The sequence below is a fragment of the Dermacentor silvarum genome, chromosome 8 (assembly GCF_013339745.2).
Source record: "Dermacentor silvarum isolate Dsil-2018 chromosome 8, BIME_Dsil_1.4, whole genome shotgun sequence".
NCBI lineage: Eukaryota > Metazoa > Arthropoda > Arachnida > Ixodida > Ixodidae > Dermacentor > Dermacentor silvarum.
Window position 1 is genome coordinate 100,698,044 of NC_051161.1, and position 20,376 is coordinate 100,718,419.

Here is a 20,376-nt window from a genome sequence, read left to right on the forward strand (position 1 = left end):
TAAAACCCCAGAAAGAAGAAAAAAAGTGCCATTAAAGTTTTTCTAGTTTTCGGCAGTCCCATTACCTGCCTTGAAGACAACAGTCTGCGTTCATTGCATGTCCTCACTAAGATGCTCCGCTTGTTGCTCCGGGGTTGTAACTGAGGGAAGGTGTTTGGAGCCCGGCGAAAACGAAAATCGCACGACATCATCGTCCAGCGGATCGGGCAGCTCTCTGCCTCTAAACATCAGCTTTTGGCGATACCGGTCTTTTGCTTCGGTGCTAAGCGCCTTAAAGTAGTCGCTCGTCATCTTGACAATATTCACGATGTAGAATCAGCTCATCACAGATTCCACCAAGCAGTGCAAACATCGACACGCCGGTCTCACGTCGCGCATGCCTTAAAACAACATAGCCGGAAGTGCTTCTAGCTCTCCTGCCGGAAGTTCCGATGGGGCAACCAATCAGTGGCAAGCGAGGTTTGTTTGTAAACACTGAAACCGTCTATACGCTCGTTACACGCACGTAAATCGCGTAATGTCTCATCGCGTAATCGGGCAACTTTCTTTTTGCAGTCCCATGGTTGCAAGTACACGCAGCGTTAGACTCTTCCCGCATAGCATGCACAAAATGCCGAGTCTTTTGCATTGCCGCACCTCCGTTTCGGTGCTTAAATGTCTCAGTATCCTGTCTCGACAAGCGAGTTGCCGTGGTCTACACCCGAGTTCAAAGAACTAGCACGTGAAAAGCATATGTAACATTGATGAGTGAATTTTGCACATGAGACAATAAGGAAAAAGAAGTAGCCGTGGTCCGGTGGGTAGGGTACCTGACTTGTGAGCGTGAGGACGTGAGTTCGAATCCTGTTTGGAGGAGTTTTTCTTTTTGTCACCTCAGTAGCGTTTTTAAATGTTGGCGAACATTTGCCACTTTGACAGTATCTATCTAGCCGCCTACGTCTTGGTGCTCTCATGGCAGTATCGTTAACTTGGTATTTACCAAAATTGGCATGCTGTGAGGAGAGTGTATGATGCACATAAATGATAGGTCATGACATGAATCTCATGACATGTGTGCCATGTAGGTTATGAAACAGCTGCCTACGTCTTGGTGCTCTCATGGTAGTTTCGCTAACTTGGTAGGTACCAAAATTGGCACAGTATGACCAACATAAATGATAGGTCATGACATGCATGTCATGATATGCGTGTCATGTAGGTCTTGACACGCATGTAGGTCATGACAATTACCCAGCGAAAAAACATTAACACTCAAAAACCACTGAAGTGGGTTCGGACATCGGTACTAAGTGAAGGAAACACTAAAAGGCGGTTTTAGAAGTTATAGTCATGAGCATGAGCATGACTCAGCAAAAATGACAATGACTCAGCAAAAAATATGAATATTCAAAAACCACTGAAATGCATTCGGACGTGGTTACTAAGTGAAGGAAACACTAAAGGATGGATGTAGAAGTCATAGTCATGAGCATGACTCAGCAAAAGTGGCAATGACTCAGAGAAAGAAGTTTAACATTGAAAACCAGTGAAAGGGGTTCTGACGTGGGTACTAAGTGAAGGAAACACTAAAGGATGGTGGCAGAAGTCATAGTCATGGGCTCAGCAAAAATGATAATGATTCAGAGAAAGAAGATTAACATTGCAAACCACTGAAAGGCATTCTGACGTGGGTACTATGTGAAGGAAACACTAAAGGATAATGGTAGAAGTCATAGTCATGAGCATGACTCAGCAAAAATGACAATGACTCAGCGAAAAAAGATTAACACTCAAAAACCAATAGAATGGGTATGGAGGAAAATGCTAAAGGTCAATGGTTGAAGTCATAGTCATGAGCATGGCTAAGGCTTTCGCCTTAAGGTCTCCTAGGCGTTGCTAAAGGGACTCCTGAGGACTCATGACGTGAATGTCATGACAAGCGTGCCATGTAGGTCATACGAAAGCCGCCTACGTCTCGGTACTCTCATGGTCATTTCGTTAACTTGGTAGGCTCCCCGCACACTGCTTCGCATAACATCGATTGCCACAGGGCGTGGGATCTGCCGGCTTTTTTTCTTATAAGCGTATAAATGGCTAATTTCGTTAATTCAATCCTTGCGGAGCATGGGAAAAAATGACTGTTACTCCCTTGAGGAGCATCGGAAAAGAGCAACTGTTATTCCTTGATGGAGTAACCGCATGGGGAGTAACAATTCATCCCCTCGCAGTTACTCCCCAAAAGGACGAATGATTGTGGCAGCTCAGTTACTCCCCAAAAGGATTCACCTAGATACCCCATTTCGTCCTTTTTTTATAGAGTGTAGTTTGGATTACATGCTCCATCAATTTTCCAACAGAAGATGTGATGGAAATGGCTCTGAGAGGCTCAAAGCTGAGCTTCTTCCCTTTCTTCGGAATGAAGACCAGGTTAGCAGTTTTCCACGCCTGCGGTATCTCTCCCTTATCCCAGCATTTTTGGATATAAGTTGTAAGAATACGAATGGATCCGTCGTCAAGATTCCAGAGCATCCTATTGCTGATTTTGTCTGGCCTGGCAGCCGTTTGGGTTCTGGGGCAGTTTATTTCAGCCCTCACTTCCCCGATCGTGATGGGACTGTCCAGGTCCGGGTTTTCCGAACCCGCGTAGTCAGGGAGACTTATAACTCCAGCACAGCTGAGGTATAGATCCCTAACCTCGGCTAACAGTTCCTTCGTCAGACCTTCATAATTGTACACGAGCTTTTGAAGCTGATGTCGAGTCTCTGACTTTGTTTTCTCTGGTTCTAATAAATGTCGCAGTAGCTGCCATGTTCCGGCACTGGCAATTTCCCTGTCCATTTGATCACAAATATTACTCCAATTTTGCTTGGTGAGTTCCAAAGCATGCTCTTCAATTTTTTTGTTCAGTGCAGCAAGTTGCTTTCGGAGATTCCTGTCGCCTCTTTTCTGATTCGTCTTTCGCTCCAACTCCTTCTTTTTCTTCCATAAACTCACGAGATGTCTATCAAAAACTTCCTGATAACCTTCAAATTCAATCTCTTCGGTAGCATCATGAAAAGATTGAATAACCCCCTTGCTCCAATCGTTAATATCACTCATCAGGTCCTGTCCTAACCTGATACTTCTAAAGACATCCGAATCTGTAGCCTTAACTTTCTTCTTATTGATCACCGGTGGGCAATTTTCAACTATGATCTCTAAAATCCTATGATCGCTACCTAGGTCTTCCCCGGTGTTGCACCATGTGGCGTTGATGCCACTACCGACCAAGGTTAGATCTGGTGTCGTGTCCTTGGATACGCGATTTCCTTTCCTCGTCGGCCTCATCGGGTCCGTAATGAGGGTCAGGCCGTGTTGTTGAATATTATCCCACAGATGTCTGCCTTTAACCTGCGTGAATTTATAACCTCATGCCGGATGGTGCGCCTTAAAATCGCCCACTAACAAAAGTGGACTGCTTTTTGAAATAACCTTGGTGTTCGTAAAAAGATCGCCAAAGTCACATTTGCGCTGCCTGGGGAACTATACACGTTAAGGATGAAAATATTATTGTCTTTGCGTTTATGAGGAATAAGTTCGACCAAAACATGATCAATCTGCGCATTCTCCGTCACGTGCTGCAGCGTTGAAATGTTTCTCTTCACGAAGGTAGTCACTTGGGTGTCGTTACCAGACCCCGCAAAGGCTTCGTAACCTGCTAATTTAGCATTTCCCCCGCATTCCTGGATCGAAATAACCTCCGGTCGATCGCCAATGATCAAAAAGGACTGTAAAACCGCACGTTTACGCCAGAAAACCCTCCAGTTCCACTGCCAAATTGTGTTATTACTATGGTGCCGAGCCATCTTGCTTGAGTTTTTGTGCCTCTTGGCAGAGCCATTGCATTTGCCTGTCCCTACCAGCAGATTCAACCTTCATTTGCTCGATAGCGGTGCCTATACTTGTTTCAGTTGCTCAAGTACCGTTCGATGCATTCCAAGCTACGACTTTGTTTCAACCTCAAGCGCTACAATTCTCGCTCCGTGATTCTCCTAGATTTCTATTTCCTTAGCCCTCTTCTTCTTTACGGGTGGAGGATTAGTTGCCCGGAGTGCTTCCTGTTCCGGCTCAAGTTTACTGGCTAGATGTGTCCTAATCTCATCAAGCTGTTTGCGTAATTCCGCGTTTTGCTCTAGGAAAATCCTGTTTTGCTATTTAAGAGCCTTAGTCATTTCTGCATTAGCATCGTGGGAGACCTTAGCTACCCAACCCAACTTTGGTCCAGTTGACTTTGGCTTTTCTTGGGTGCCACCACCACTGTCCTGGGATTTTTTGTGGGGAGGTCCTTGTATCTCCAGCGATGGCAGCCGAGGGAAGGTTTTCCAGCGCCCTCTCGACTTGCTTCGATGCGTGGATTTACTCCTCGTACGACATTGAGAGCAGTCTTTCCTGTGGCGCCACTGCTATTCCGCTTTGGCCTTGCGTCGCTCTGCTTGCTCCCGCGCTTTTTCTTCCAGCTTCATTTCCCACTGTCGCTTCTTGACTATGTAAGGGGTTCGGAAAAATTCCTTGCACCTCTTGTCTCCGGTTACGTGATCGTTGCCACAGTCGGCAGCTCGGTACACACTCGTGATCCTTCGTATGGGAGGTCGCACCACATTCTCTGCACTTTTCATGCGGACTGTCGCACACGTCGGATCGATGCCCCAGCTCACCACACTTGTACCACACTTCATATCTCTTCTTGTAGAGAAAATACTTCATCGGCGTCCCAAAACAGATCATCCATCTCGGCACATAGTAGTCATCAAAAATGATGATCACTGAGTTGGAGTTGCCCATCCACCGCACACTTAGAATGGGAGGATTCTGTCGGTGTGAGAAAGCTAATTCCAATTCCTCCTCAGTTAGCCTCAGATCGAGTCCGTGCACCACTCCCTTGCCACAGCATTCGGGCGCCGCCATGTATGTCGACACCTGGTACTTCTTGCCGTCGAGCTTTATGGACCTCAGCTCCAAAATTTTCTTGGCATCGTCCCCGTTGGGCGTGCTGTATATCAGTGTTTCCTGCTTGTCGTTCACGACGATCCTATCCTCCTCTTGACCTTTCCGCCAGGGGATGGCCGCCGACATCCTGATTGCTCCCCCAACCACTGGCGCCGAGAGCTTGGTTAGGGTTAATCCTTCCTTGGGCCTGATTATAATCTTGTGATCCGCGTTCGGAAGACGCGGCAGGTGTGACGCCACCGACCGCTCCGCAAGCGTTCTTCCCGCCGCTTTATACGAGAGTTTTCCGCGGACGCCGTACTTGTTGCCATTGTAGCCGGCCGGCGCCATCTTGCCGTCTTCCCCGCCTCCGCCACTGAGGGCCGCCATCTTGGCGGCATCATCTTGGCGTTCCCGTTGCTGACGCTTCTGAAGCTCCGCGACACGTTTCAACACTTTGTTAACCTAGTCCGAGCTTTCTAATCCTGCCGGATCAGCATCCGTACCGTTAACACTCACTTCCATGGTCATGGTGCCGCCACAGTCTCTACGAGCCGACGCCGGGGGCCCTCGGCCGCTGCTCCGGCCGCCTCTGAGCTAGGCCTAACGTTAGATTGAGCGAAACACAAACGACGGAATAAAATCCTTCCAAATCCACTTACAGTCTTTATAATAGTATCCACAGGATCTTTATCATGTCCGGAACACATACACAGCACTTAATGAGCAGTCCATTGTTTGTTACCGCCAGAAAAAATGGTACTTCCACGGAGCCGATGCAACACACGTCCGCTTCCTCCGGCCCCCTAGCGGCCAACCTGGACTCTTTAAACAACGCTGCGGGTCATCGCCCGATGCTTGCGTCGGTGCTTACATGAAGCTGACGTCAGGAGATTGGCATAAAATTAGAGTGTAATAGCATTGCGTTATATGGCGCCTGTATCGCGGTGTCGCATGCAATCTCACAAATCTGGTATGACTCCCAAACGACAGACACCGCGGAAAGTTCATGTCAGGCAAATTTGCTATTGGCCATAAAAATTCAATAGAAGAATCCTGCAGGCAAGCTGCCGAACCTCCGCCTTCTTGATTCATAGCTGGATGTCTAACCATCGCATTCTGAAATGGGCCTCGACTCGAAACTCTACCAGGTACAACATAGCGCCGCATCATTTCAGCTGAAGCAGACACTGCGCTTCAGTTGCGTTTCCTGGTAACTTCTGAAGCGCGCCACCACTTACACCTCGGCTCCTAGAAAGCAATACTTCTATAGAAAAGTTATTTTTAAATATTGCTTAAAGGTTTGTTGAGGCACTCCGTATTCGGCCGTTATATTTATTGCAAGAATCAAACGCAACCCCAGGCTATGTGAAGCTGTTAACAAACTCAAAATTATGACCACCTGATTTCAGTTCCTGCTCTTTCTTATGTTAATTGGTCTACATAATACGCCATTTGTCTTTCTTGAATTTGTGGATAGTCCGTTTAACATGGACTATTCATGCCGTAGGGTATCATGTTGCCTTGATTTTATATATAAGCTCGTTGGTGTAAATGTCATTTAAAAAGACTTTCATCAACCGCGTAGAGTTTGAAGTTTGTTTCACTGGCAATTTGATGTGCATTGTTAATATTGTTACGTGGAAGCACGGTAAGGAAACTATTTACAAGGTGCATTTACAAGGGGTAGCAAGCACTGGCCAACATGGAAGCCAGCCAACATCAAACAAGGCACGTCATCATCCTGAGATCAGCTAGAGGCTGGGTGATCTCCACTACATCGAAGGGTCAACATCATCTTCTTGGAACAACACGTAGCATGACCCCCGGCGGCAGAAGCGTGGTCCCGGAACAGAAGATGTAGTTGGACTGGTGGAGACAATCTCGTACGTGACGTTGGCCACTTGTCGAAGGACGTGGTGTGGGCCCGTGTAGCGAAGAAGGAGCTTTTCAGAAAGGTCCACACGTCGGGTGGGCGTCCAAATTAACACGAGGGCACCGGGAGCAACACGTTCATCACGGTATCGCTGGTCGTAAAGGTGCTTCTGATGGTCTAGGGAAGCAGCAAGTCTACTACGGGCTATCTGCCGCGCGTAATCAGCCCGGGCAATGGCGTCGCGTGCATATTCGCTATTCGAAGTTGCAGGGGAAGGAAGAAATATGTCCAACGGTAAAGTTGGTTTACGTCCGAACAAAAGGTAAAATGGCAGTGTCGTGGCGGGAGGAATTATATGCGAACGTGACGTATGGCTATGCAAGGTCTGAATCACGGTGGTCAGCCGACGCGTACTTCGAAAACGTATCGGTGAAAGTCTGATTGAATTGCTCGGTGAGCCCGTTCGTTTGGGCATGGTAGGACGTGGTGATCTTGTGTTGCGTGGAGCAGGAGCACAGGATATCATAGATGACTGTCAACAGGAAGGTACGGCCTCGGTTAGTCAGCAATTGACGTGTCAAAACGTGTACTAAAATTACATCACGGAGGAGAAAGTCTGCCACGTCTGTAGCACAGCTGGGCGCCAGCGCTCGTGTCATTGCGTAGCGCGTCGCGTAATCAGTAGCGACGGCAACCCATTAGTTTCCTGAAGCAGATATAGGAAAGGTCCCGAGAAGGTCCAAACCGACACGGAAGAAGGGCTGAGGTGGGACGTCGATGGGTTGAAGACACCCAGCAGGAAGCGTGAACGGTTTCATTCGTCGTTCACAGAGCTCGCTGGCGCCGACATAGCGCCGCACTGAATGGGCTAGGCCAGGCCAATAGAAGCGACGGCGCACGTGTTCATGTGCCAGTAACACCAAGGTGACCAGCGGTTGCGGCGTCGTGAAGCTCACGAAGAACTGGGGAGCACTGGTGTGGTGGAATAACTAGGAGAAGGTCAGGACCATGAGTGCACACGTCACGCCGATATAAGAAAAGCCGGCAGATCCCACGCCCTGTGGGAATCGATGTTATGCGACTCAGTGTGCGGGGATCCTGCCAAGTTAACGAAACGACCATGAGAGCACCAAGACGTAGGCGGCTTTCTCATTGCCTACATGACACGCATGTGGTGACATTTACGTCATGAGTCCCCAGGAGTCCCTTCAGCAACGCCTAGTATACGAACGTTCAAAGAACGTTCAAAGAGGCGAACGTTCAACTTGAAAGTCGTTGCAGTTCCCTTGCACAACAGTTGAAGGCTCACGAAAGTCGTCTCCTCCATGTCGAACAATACTCTCGAAACACAAATGTTGAAATTAAAGGTGTTCCTTGCAACATGCCAGAGAACCTAACCGAGGTAATAGGTACAATTGCTGCAAAAGTGAATGCCTCTATTTTGCCAGCAGACATTGACGTAATTCACCGCGTCCCGACAGCAAACTCGGCAGTAAAAAATATACTGGTGCAGTTCAAACGGAGGCAGGCCCGTGACGTTTTTCTTCAGAAAGCACGCACTGCAAAATTGGTATGCTCTGACATTGGTTTTGACTCTGACATGCAAATTTTTGTTAATGAGCAACCTTTGCCCTGGACTCAAGCGCCTTCTGGGCGAGGCAACTGCGCAGAAGCGCCAAGCCAATTGGAAGCATGTTTGGGTGAGCAATGGTAAAATTATTGCTCGTCAAACCGATGATACGCCCACAATCAGAATTACATGCAGGGAGGACATGGCGAGCCTCATTGCATCATCAGATAGTGTCTAAAGCAAAAGGTGTTACTTGCGCAGAAATGGTAACGGTTGAAAACATGTGACATGTCTATGCTTCTGAAACCAAGCGCGCTTGCAGTGCGACTTGTTTATTCTGCAGAAATTTTGTCATGCCCTCGTACATTGCGTCATATTACGCTGCTGTGGCCATGTGTTTAAGGTTGTGGCAGTGAACAGTTTCAATTGTGATGAAGCATGCAGTCTGATTGCCGAATTTTATATTGTACAATTTGACAGCCCCACGTGGTTATTGTTACTGTACCAGAGATATCTGCATATGTCAGCAAAAACTCGGCTTTGCAGTTGCACATGTTGCGCTCGCCAACCATTTTCCATATGTTCACGTACTTTATTTTCCTTATCATTTCTTGATGACAGCCAATCGGTATTTTGAACGTGTTTGCCCCTGTGAACTAGAATACAATATGAAACAGAAAGGCTTGTTCTCAGCGTTGCATTTAAAAATTCACTCAATGAGACATAAACACGAGCAACTGAATCAGCTCATATATAATATTCCGGTATCTTTTGATTGTTTCGTGCTTACTGATTGTTTCGTGTTTCGTGCGCACAAGAAAATGATCTCATCTCGATAGAATCATTCTCGCGCTTTTTCTTGAACAGAGGGACCCCAGGGGGCGGCCTGGCAGTATATATTAAATCTTGCCACGCATTCGAGCTTGTTGATGAATTTTCAGTTATAACAAATGACTATTAAATTCTCACCTTACGTCATAACAATCAAATCTTATCGGTAGTTTGTAGATTCCCGAGCGGAAACAGTGACCATTGAGAAACTGCAGTTCCTCAATTTTGCTAACAAATTTCAAGCATTTTGTTCTATTAACCGTTATATTGTGGTCTTGGGAGGAGATTTGAATATAAATGTAGCTGAAGATAATTACACGTCACTTATTCTTGCCAACATAATTGAATCGAATGGTTGTACAAACGTGATAGCGTCTCCCACAAGAATTACTGCTTCCAGTCAGACAACTATAGATTTACACGTCGTGAACGCAGACACTACTGTCGAATGTGTTGGTACATTGTCGTCCGACCTTAGCGACCACTGTCAAATTTTTGTGTTGGTAGTACAAAGACTATAAACTTTCACTAGAAAAGGCCTTAGCACCTATAAGTGAATTAATGACACAAATCTTAATAAATTTAGAGAAATGATAAACAGTGCTGACTTGTCCAAAATTTATACTTATGGCAGTGCAGATGAAGCGTACGATATTTTTATAAATAAATTTCGTGATATATAGTATGCATGTTTCCCCGTGGGCCACAAAACGCCAATCTAAAGAAATTAGAAAACCATGGATTATGCCGTCTCTTTATAAACAGACAAAAAAGAAAGACAAGATGTATCAAAAATTTTTATCCAGCCGAGATTTGACCGACCTGGCTGCATTCAAACAGTTCAGAAGTAAATTAAACAGTGAGTTGCGTAAGGCGTGTAAGGTATATTATACGAATATATTGGAAAAAGACGGCCGCTGTGATGCGAAATTAGTTTGGAAAACAATAAACGCAGTCATTAACATGCCCAAGCCCTCCAATTCTATAGGAGGTCTCACAATAATTGGTGTGACCTTAATGGGTACTGAACTAGCGGATAGCTTTAATAAACACTTTATTGGTCTCCCTAAAACAGACTACATCAAAGATGCTACCTGCCTAATTTCTGTAAAGACACCCGACTCCTTTTTTCTCCCCCCTACCCACCCATTCGAAGTTTTCGCTACACTAATGGCTTTGAAGAATAGCTCCAGCCTTGACGCAGAGGGTCTATCAGTAAAACCAATTAAATTTGTAGCTGACCTTCATGCACCTCACTTAATGTATATATTTAACCTATGGATATCCTCCTCTCCCTTCCCAGACAAACTAAAACTAGCCAAACTGATAGTTGTCCATTAATCGGGGACGACACAAGACAAGGGAAACTATCGACCAGTGTCAATTCTGCCGATTTTCTCCAAACCACTAGAAAAAAATCTTGCTCAAGCGTTTGGAAAATTACTTTTATGATAATCGCATGTTCACAGATTGCCAATTTGGTTTTAGACATAGCTTATCTACAGAATCTGCACTACTAAACAAAAAGAACTAATTTTGCAAAACATTGAAAATAAACTTTTAACACTAGGCATGTTTGTTGATTTCAGCAAAGCATTTGACTGTATTAATCATGATATTCTTTTAGATAAACTTTATGCATACGGTATAAGAGGCAATCCGCTGAAGCTGATAAGGTCATACCTTGAAAAACAGCCGCAATTTGTATGCATCGGTGGTTGTAGCTCCAGTTTTGAATATATACGATGCGGAGTACCGCAGGACAGCATCTTAGGTCTGTTTCTTTTTAGCGTGTTTATAAACGATCTCGTCCATATCTCCAAGAAAGCTAAATTTATAATATATGCCGACAACACTAGTTTATTTTTATCTGGAAAATCATCGAATGGAGCTCCTGCTTGAAGTTAACGCCATATTAGAAAGCCTACATAACTGGTCACATGGAAACAGCTTAAAGATAAATTATAATAAAACAAAGGCGGTTATTTTTCGTTCGATAAATCGGCATGTTACGATACCAATCCTACTGCTTATTTGAGACTTCGTCATCGAAATCGTAAGTAATTACAAATCTCTTGGCGTAATATTTGACGAACATCTTAAATGGGATGATCACTTGCGTTATCTTTCTCTAAACTTATAAAAATGTATTGGAGCTCTTTCACGAGGTCGCGACTTGTTTCCCGTAAAAGTTAAAAAAATTAATATATCATTCACTATTTCATTCACAAATAAGCTACTGTCATCTTGTGTGTGGAACTGCGGCTCGCGCGCCTCTAAACCAACTACTACTTCTGCAAAAAAACAAACGAACTATTCGCATAGTTTCTAGCTCAGGCTACCTAGCCCATACTAGACCACTGTTTATTAAACATAGAATATCTCCCATCCATCATCTAGTTTCATTTACCATACTTCGCGCCTTGAATAACTTGCGCTTACCTCGGGCTACGTCCGTGGTTGCTCAGTGGTTATGTTGTTGGGCTGCTGAGCACGAGGTCGCGGGATCGAATCCCGGCCACGGCGGCCGGATTTCGATGGGGGCGAAATGCGAAAACACCCGTTTACTTAGATTTAGGTGCACGTTAAAGAACCCCAGGTGGTCCAAATTTCCGGAGTCCCCCACTACGGCGTGCCTCATAATCAGATCGTGGTTTTGGCACGTAAAACCCCATAATTTTTTTAAAGTTCACAATCCAACTCTCATCGTTGACACAAACGCACAATCATACAAGCTCCAGACGCAAAGAGAAATGGCATCTTCCCTGACTTCGCACAACGTATGGCTCCCAAACGTTGCATTTCGTGGTTCCGAACACCCTTAACACAAACAAATGGTTCACAGAAAATATGAACCTAAACAAAAGCACATTTGTTCAGCAATTTTTTGAGCATGTGATGGGCTAAAACCCAAATTAGGGTATTCTTTTTATATTTTTTTTGCCACGGTATAAAAGAAAAATGCTGCTATGTATTTTGTTTGAATTTCATTTACTATATCGTAGTGTGGAATTGCAATCATGTTTTCAACCTTCTGTTTCTGCTATACCACTGTTTTTTTATCTTCTCAGTGCGTTGTATACTTGAATTTTACTTTACTCTTGCATTTAGTTTAATTGTAATTCTGCATTGTTTACGGTTCCTTGATTCACGATGTATGTGAAACATTATTTTTTCCCTTCACTGCTGCAATTTTGTAAATGGGCCCCGGACACCGTCAAGCTGCTTCAAAGCAGCTTTTTGTCCCGGACCTTTTTCTCTTGGAGAAATGAAATGAATCTTGAATCTTAATCTTTTTTCGCTGAGTCGTTGTAATTTTTGCTGAGTCATGCTCATGACTATGACTTCTAGCATCATCCTTTAGTGTTGACTTCACTTAGTACCCACGTCCGAACCCATTTCAGTGGTTTTTGTGTATTAATGTTTTCTTAGCTGGGCCATTGTCATGACCTGCATGCGTGTCAAGACCTACGTGGCACGCATGTCATGACATTCATGTCATGACCTATCATTTATGTTCGTCATACTGTGCCAATTTTGGTACTTACCAAGTTAACGAAACTACCACGAGAGCACAAAGACGTATATAGGCAGCTGTTTCATGACCTACATGGCACACATGTCATGATATTCACGTCATGACCTATCATTTATGTTCTTATACACTCTAGTCATGGTATGCCAATTTTGCTAAATACCAAGTTAACGATACAGCCATGAGAGCACCAAGACGTAGGCGGCTAGATAGGCACTGTCAAAGTGGCAAATGTTCGCCAAGAAATGCTTCGCATTTAAAGAGAGAGCGCGCTTCTACTCTAACTCTGCGTGGCGGTTTGCCTGCGCGGAAGCGCGGGATGGAGGGTTTAGGTAACTGCGGCTTTAAAGCTGCACACGAATGAATAATGACTCGTTGCTACGGGGAATTTCTGGTTTTGTACGCATCGCCATTACGGACTGTGCATCTGCAGCTGGAATCCCGTTTGAACGGAAGTTAAGCGTCAGTTCTCGCGTAGTGCGCATTGCCATCGGCTAGCGACGAACGGAGCAAAGCGCGTCCTGCGTCGTAATACCTAGGCGCAGTACCCACATTTCTCTCTCGCAGCTCACACATGAGCGCAAGCGTCGGGCAAAGGCCGCGCAGCTTTCGCGTGTCTGCGCCCTTGGTAGAACGGAAATGCGCGCACGGAATAGCGAGTGCGCAGCACATGCGGACCCCGCACCGTATGTTCGAGGTCGTCTCCTTCGGGAGCCAGGGTTATAACGGCGAGCGTGCAAGGGCAAGCCGAGATGACCGGTGCCTTCGTGCGTGCTGCCATCCTGCGCGACTAGTTTTTTGGAAGTCACGTGATCACGCGCTTCGCCATTCGCGCGAAACTGCGACTTCCTCGCGGGGGGCATGCGTAGACGTTGCATGGAGTACTTGGCTTTACAAATGAGGCGGACTTTGTGAACATAGCATATATTACGTATTTTTCTACACACATAGTGTATGTGCGAGAACATGTTAGACACCCTGTATATAGTCTACCTGTATAACGCATACTCGGGCATTGAGCGTGGCTACACTCGGACGCCAAAGCGAGAGAATACAATCAATGTTACCAACTTTCACTGACTCACCGTGAGAATAATGTAGATGACGCATGCTGTCAAAGAAATGCTGGCGTTGAAACGAAAGCGCAGGTACTGCGAAACGAAAAAAAAAAAAGACGCAAATATTTTAGTCATTGAAGCATTGAACAAGAAGTGTCACTAAAACAAATTACAGCGAAAAGACGACTCGTCTTGTTTTACATTGATAGCTGTATATTGTAACACACAGCTCAAGGAGTGTACTTTTTTTATTGAAATTAATAATATGAGAGGTTGGCGCCTTTGTGGCGGTACCGGCTACTCCTTGTCACTCGGCGAAGGAAACATATATGCGCAAATAGAGCGAATAATGAATACACAAAGTATAAAACACTGTAGAACACGAGGTGTACGGTATAAATAGAACACAGTCCAACAACAGCACATGGATCCCAAAGTTTTGCGTGTGAGTTGAGTACGCATCATCACCATCATCATCATCGTCGTCGTCGTCATCGTCGTCATCATCATCATCATCAGCCTATATTTTATGTCCACTGCAGGACGAAGGCCTCTCCCTGCGATCTCCAATTACCCCTGTCTTGCGCTAGCATATTCCAACTTGCGCCTGCTAACTTCCTAACTTCATCATCCCATCTAGTTTTCTGCCAATGGTCATCTGCATATGTAGAGTCAATTATTTTGAATGACCAAAACACAGAACACAAGTAATTGCACATAACCTAAAAAAGACGATCACTACATACATCAATTTTGAACACAGAACAACATTCATATCCAGTGTGTCGGAACGGAACGAAAACAGAAACGAAAAACGAAAAAGAACGAGATTTTTGACCAGAACGAAATTGTAACAGAAATGTTATTTATTATTTTTTTTCCGGAGTGAAACGAAATATTTTTGATAGGTTTTCGGTTCAAGGGGAAAGTCGGCAATACGCAGCAACCGACGTCAGCAACGTGAGAATTAGCGCTTATCTCAGGCAGGGATAGTGTCAGCGATAGCTGGTCGAGAGCTCCACTAATCCAAGCCTGCCGATCGGTGCTCTAGCAGATCGGCATCGTAGCAGAAAACCCACAGCTTGCGCGCTGATGAGCTCATCGTTTCGTTTTCTACGGGTACAATGCTGTGTTAACGAAGCTTTATCGTTTGTTTAATGTTCCTTTAAGTTCGTTTTATCGGAACAGTGGTATCGCATTTCAGTGAGTACACTCGATGACGCTGTTGCTTCTGAGATCATGCTCACTGCCTTGACTGAGGCACTGAGCATGATCTCAGAATTCATAATAACCCGAACAGCGCGAAGCAAGCACGGTCTCACTGAGGACGACACTAGTGCAAGTCCTCGTCGTCAGCTGCATCACATTCACGCTACCGTATCAAAACACGCGCAAAACGGCTACAGCGCGCATAGACAAATAAATTTACAGAAACACATTGGAAGAATATATTGAGAAACATAAATATTGAGGAAGCTATTCTCAAATTATTGAAAAAAAAATACTATGGTTTTATCCTTACTTTGCTTGAAAAGTATTGCATGCGAACCAAAACCGTAATTAACCGTTACGGATAATTTTTTTTTCGTTCCGGAGCAAAACCGGAACGGAAAGTTTCTTCAGTGGAACAAAACTAAAACCAGAACGAGAAACATTTCGTTCCAACGCTCTGTTTATATCACTCATTTAGCTTATTAAGATAAAAGGAGATTTATTACTTCTCCAAAAAGTTTGCGTATATTTCATTATTAGTTATGTTGGGAGAACTTGTCGCCGACATACAGACAGCTAAGTGAGAGCCTTACTAGCATTTCCAAAGCACACTGTTTTCTTCGAGCAACACGCCTTTTCTTCTTGACCTCGTGACCCGCGCGGTTCGCAGGCTAGGGTAGAGCGCTGTGACGGTACTTGACAAGCAAGCACGTGCGTTCCCCGCATCACTGTAGATCTGTTTCGCACGTGTGCCCTTACACAACTGGGAGGGCGTGGGAACCGGCGCGCGTAATTTGGATAAACCAGCTTGAGTCAAGATTAAAGACACTTCGCAGCGCTTGTGGGGACTCGATATTCGCGGGCCACAAGGGAAATGATCGTGTAACCTCCGGTAAAGAATGTACTAACGGTGTTGTCATGGCGGCCGTCAAGAGTTAAGCCCAATTGCATTGCCAGTGTTTTAATCCCAAGATGCCGCCGCAAACGGGCTACACTCGCAAGGAATACTAAGTGATTTCATCATCATCATCATCATTGTCATCATCATCAGCCTATATATATGTCCATTGCAGTAATCTTACGGGAAGTGTTAAAACGTGCAGCAGCACTTCGTGAACTTCAAGTGTTCCTACACCTAACCATATTTTTTCTAATAAAGTAACTATTTTGAGACACATAAGATCATTTGTGCGAAATAGTTTTTACAACAAAGGTCAAAGGAAAGACGACCAACTTGGTGAGAACCTCGGAAGTAAATCAGGAACTGGTACCAGTCCTCCGCACCAGCCACTTGTGCGCTAGGCACAGTGAGTGAACGGTGGCTTTGCTGGACGAAGCGAAAAAGATAGTGAGGAAAAGAAAGCGGAAGGATCATGCCAGGTGGTTCTTCAAGTTTCGACTCATGACATTAATGCTTCACACTTTAGGGGAACCTGCTTATGACGCTTTCATTCCTGAGGCCTTCCTGAGGTTTGCAAGCATTCGAAACTTCAAATGCGAGTCAAATAATCTTTCCTGCTTGATTCGCAGTCGGTTTGATAATTCATTATTGGAAGTAATCGATTTTTTAGAGTATGTAGGATCAAATCAATAATTGCAGTATACAGGGAGCAATACTTATGCAAGTAGCGAATATTCCGAATGATGAGGGTATCCGTGGCTGCGGCAAAGCAATTTATTTAGTCGGTCTCACGTTTCCATGCATTTAAACCGATGTGCGGTGCTGTGGTATTACACTCTGCTCCTTAAAGGGACACCTAAATGACTGTAAAATACATATGGTGAGTGCTGTTCCTGTGTTTTATTGCGGTCTTTCTCATGGTGCACGGGATACGATCACATTTCAGTGCTTTCTCATTTAGAAGCTGTTCAAGCGACTGGACGTGAAGTTCTGGCGCCCTAGAAATGACCAAATATGCTGTAAAAGATGCGATACTCGAAGATAGTTTTTCGTAAGTATTTTATTCCATTACATTCGAAAATTTTGCTGCAATTTGAGCACTTTTTGTATATTTAACGCGAACTGTACCCGAGAGGTTCAATCATGTCAAAAATTCAAGAAAATAATTACACAAAAAAAGCCTGCGTTTCTTAGGAATTTCGAGAGATTGGATGATTCTTCTCTATATTCTTTGTGTTACTTTTGTTTTCCTTCCTTTTTTGAATATTCAGAATCATCCGCACACAGTTATGCGATGATCGCAGATATTATAGAGAGTTGATAATAAAAACTACACAGAATAGGCGCTGTTACTAACTAACCGAGTGGAACACAATAGAAACTCCGATTAGGGTACTCGCATATAGTGCAGATAACAGTGAAAATAAGTGAGAACAACTATTGTGAATTATGAATGTTCTTCTTTATTTGGAGAAAAATACGGGTTATATTGGGACTGGCAATTCTGGTTACAAAAGTTTTTCCAGATATAGAGAAAATAATTGTAGAGAAGTCGACACTGCGAACCCGGTGAACAGTTTTGAGGACTTCGTGTCGCTTGGCTGCCAGTTGAAAACGGCTAGAAAAGACGGCACAACTCCCTGCTAAGAACACAAAAGGCGTCTACACTCCAAAACAGTCGCTATTTATGTTAAACTAAGCTCCCAATGACATTACAAAGGGAATTGGTGAAACGGAAGTATAGCAATGAAATACGAGAAAGAAAATAAACAGTCTAATATAATAATAATTCCCTATTATACAACGCCTTTTCTTTGATTTGAGTGGAAATATAAATGAATAAAGAGCTTGCCAGCCCCAGAGGAATGAATAACATAGGTGTAGTAATTTGCATATAGTAGATCTGTGTCTTTCAGCAGAAAAATGTCTTTACAAATGTTTCATGAAGAGCGATAGTGCAAGCGTCAAATGCAGTGACGTCACCTCACATGTTTTTTAAGGTACTGAAGCTGGCACAAGGTGGGTTAATGAAAGGGCAAAATTTTCGGACATGTACATAGGCATTGAAGTAAGGTATACAATGAGGGATCTTTTTGGCTGTTTTTTTTAGTCTAGTTAGGTAGACTTGAATAGCCGCCTTTGAAAATTGTTCTATTCACAAAATGCTAAGAGAAAAAGGTGTTTCTGTTAGTTAGATAGGTGCTTGATGTAAGAGTTGTATCAAGGTGTTTGCACATTAGAAGTGATGACGTGGTTAGGAGTGTACATTTCTGTTACTACGCGTATCTGAACTACAAATATATCCCAATTAGACTGGACCCAATGTTTATCAGATGAACGACTCTAGAAGCGTTTGTGACTATTGTGCTTTTTATACGAGGCGACTTATAATTACTGAGCCCACTCACCTCAAATATGGACGTGACACCAAGCTTGTACAGCAGGGGCACGAAAAGGCGCGTAGCCAACAGAAACAGCAGCAGAGGCGTCAAGCTCAGCCACAGCACGTGCCAGCCGTATGCGTAAAAGTGGGCCGGAAAGCCGATGAGTCCCGTCGATGAGAAGAGAGAGGCTACCGACGAAGCAGCGAGTGGTAGGTACCGTAGTGTCCGGCTTCCGAGGAACACTTCCACCTTTGTAACACCGGTGTTGGCTCGAGAAGGAGCACTCCGCAAGGAGAAGTACAAGCCGAGTGCCAGGTTGGCCGCGACGAGCGTGCCAAAGAATGCGCACTCAAATACATGCGCCATTTTGGTCGTGGCACTGCAATGTAAGAGGGTGGGTTCTCACTTCCGAATGTTTAACACACTCCTGAATATGCTTCAGCGCAAGACTTAACATGTGCAGAGACGCGACACAGGAGGACAGCGCTGGCTTCGAAGGGATTTATTTCCGTCCTCGTTCTTGTCTCTGTCGCAGTTTCGCCTTGAGCTGTAAGTATATTCATGATGGCTAACAATCTAGCCCAAACATTTACTCTTATAAGACTATTGCATGCATTAGGTAGCAACAACAACAACAACAACAACAACAACAACAACAACAACAACAACAACAACAACAACAACAACAACAACAACAACAAGAACAACAACAACAACAACAACAACAACAACAACAACAACAACAACAACAACAACCGCGGTACAAGCTGCGAGATTTATTGTCGAAGGTGATCGCAGGTCCGGCACTGGATGGCATATTCCAACTCTAAAGAGTCCCAGAAGTAATAAAGAAATTTTATTTTCATGCAGGTGATTCCGTGCTTTATAAAATTAGAAACCGTTGGCCATCGCTTTAATTGCTGGTAATGAGGTCTGCTTTAGGTACCTATACCTGTTTTTGTGTAGCTCAGTTTTCAATGAGCTCCCAGGTTGTAGCTAGTGTGATAACTCGAACGCTTCAGTGGATCGTATTATCATTGAATGTCGTCAATATGACTCCAGTGGTTTCGCCTGCGTCACCGTTTGAATATCCTCGACAGGCGCCCTCACACAGTAAGCAAAATGCTGGGACCGTAGTCATGCTCTCATAAGCAGAGCCGTGCTTTGAGTACCCTTCGCGATTTTTTTGGAGGATAATCTTATACTCTGCCTATAAGCAGAATGTCGAACCGAAGAAAAATACCGGTTCGGTTCAGGTTCAGTGCACTCCGGTTTCGTTCTGGTTCATTTCTGGTTGTTCGAAGCTCCGGAACACAAATTCTTCACAACACTGAACCAGTTCGCGAAGCGGTTGGGCAGAGTAAACTGCACAGTGCTATCGACTTGTACGCATGGTGCACATGCGGGCTTTGCCAGCAGATGAACCTGGCACCTGGTAGACAGAAATAGATGTTTATTATGAATTATCAATGAACTCTAACGATGTGCAGCTACAGCAACCCTACATGCAAGGACGGTCTTCTTAGGCAGTGTCTTCGCAACAGTATGCGGTGCGCGCTGCGGTGCCTCGACGCGTCGTCGCTCTTTTGCGCGCTTCCTTTAATTGTGATCTATACTGGTTACGGGCTTACAGTAGATATTTGTAGGGATGTTGGATTAGAAATATTTTTGAATCGAGGGCATGAGGATGCAGCGTAGATCCAGGCGCCGAGATGCCGAAAACTCGGGCAATGGCCGCGCGGATTCGTGCTAGGTCCATTTCCCCCCCTCCCTAGCATACTCGTTAGAAGCACGACCCGCGCCGCTTGAATTAACTTTTCGCATTGCCCCCATCACGACAATTTTACCAATGGAGTTTTCAAAAATGAGGTATTGGACAGCAGCCGAGGCACCTTGGTAAGAATGATTAACGACGTTTTTCTCTACAACGTGCAGTTTACGAATAGAGTGCTCATATACAGATAAATATTTGTGTACATGTAAAAGACATACTTAATTAGTAAGAATGCTTTTGTCGGCATAGGGTGGGCTCAGCTTCCGCGCCTTGACAGCAGCATGGTAAGTT

General features: G+C 44.7%; 1 protein-coding gene across 2 annotated transcripts in view; it reads right to left on the bottom strand.

Moving 5' to 3' along the window:
• The window catches only part of LOC119461598 (sodium-coupled monocarboxylate transporter 1-like), an 84,357-nt gene that overhangs the window by 41,052 nt on the left and 22,929 nt on the right, over positions 1-20,376 (bottom strand). Inside the window, exons 2-3 of one of the 2 annotated variants that reach the window (XM_037722951.2) lie at positions 18,336-18,690; positions 13,842-13,907 (exon numbers count right to left, since the gene is read on the bottom strand). In XM_037722951.2, the coding sequence (XP_037578879.1) occupies positions 13,842-13,907; positions 18,336-18,677 (408 nt within the window). In that variant the 5' untranslated portion in view covers positions 18,678-18,690. The remainder of the gene's footprint in view (positions 1-13,841; positions 13,908-18,335; positions 18,691-20,376) is intronic. The other variant, XM_049655131.1, reaches the window with a different exon arrangement.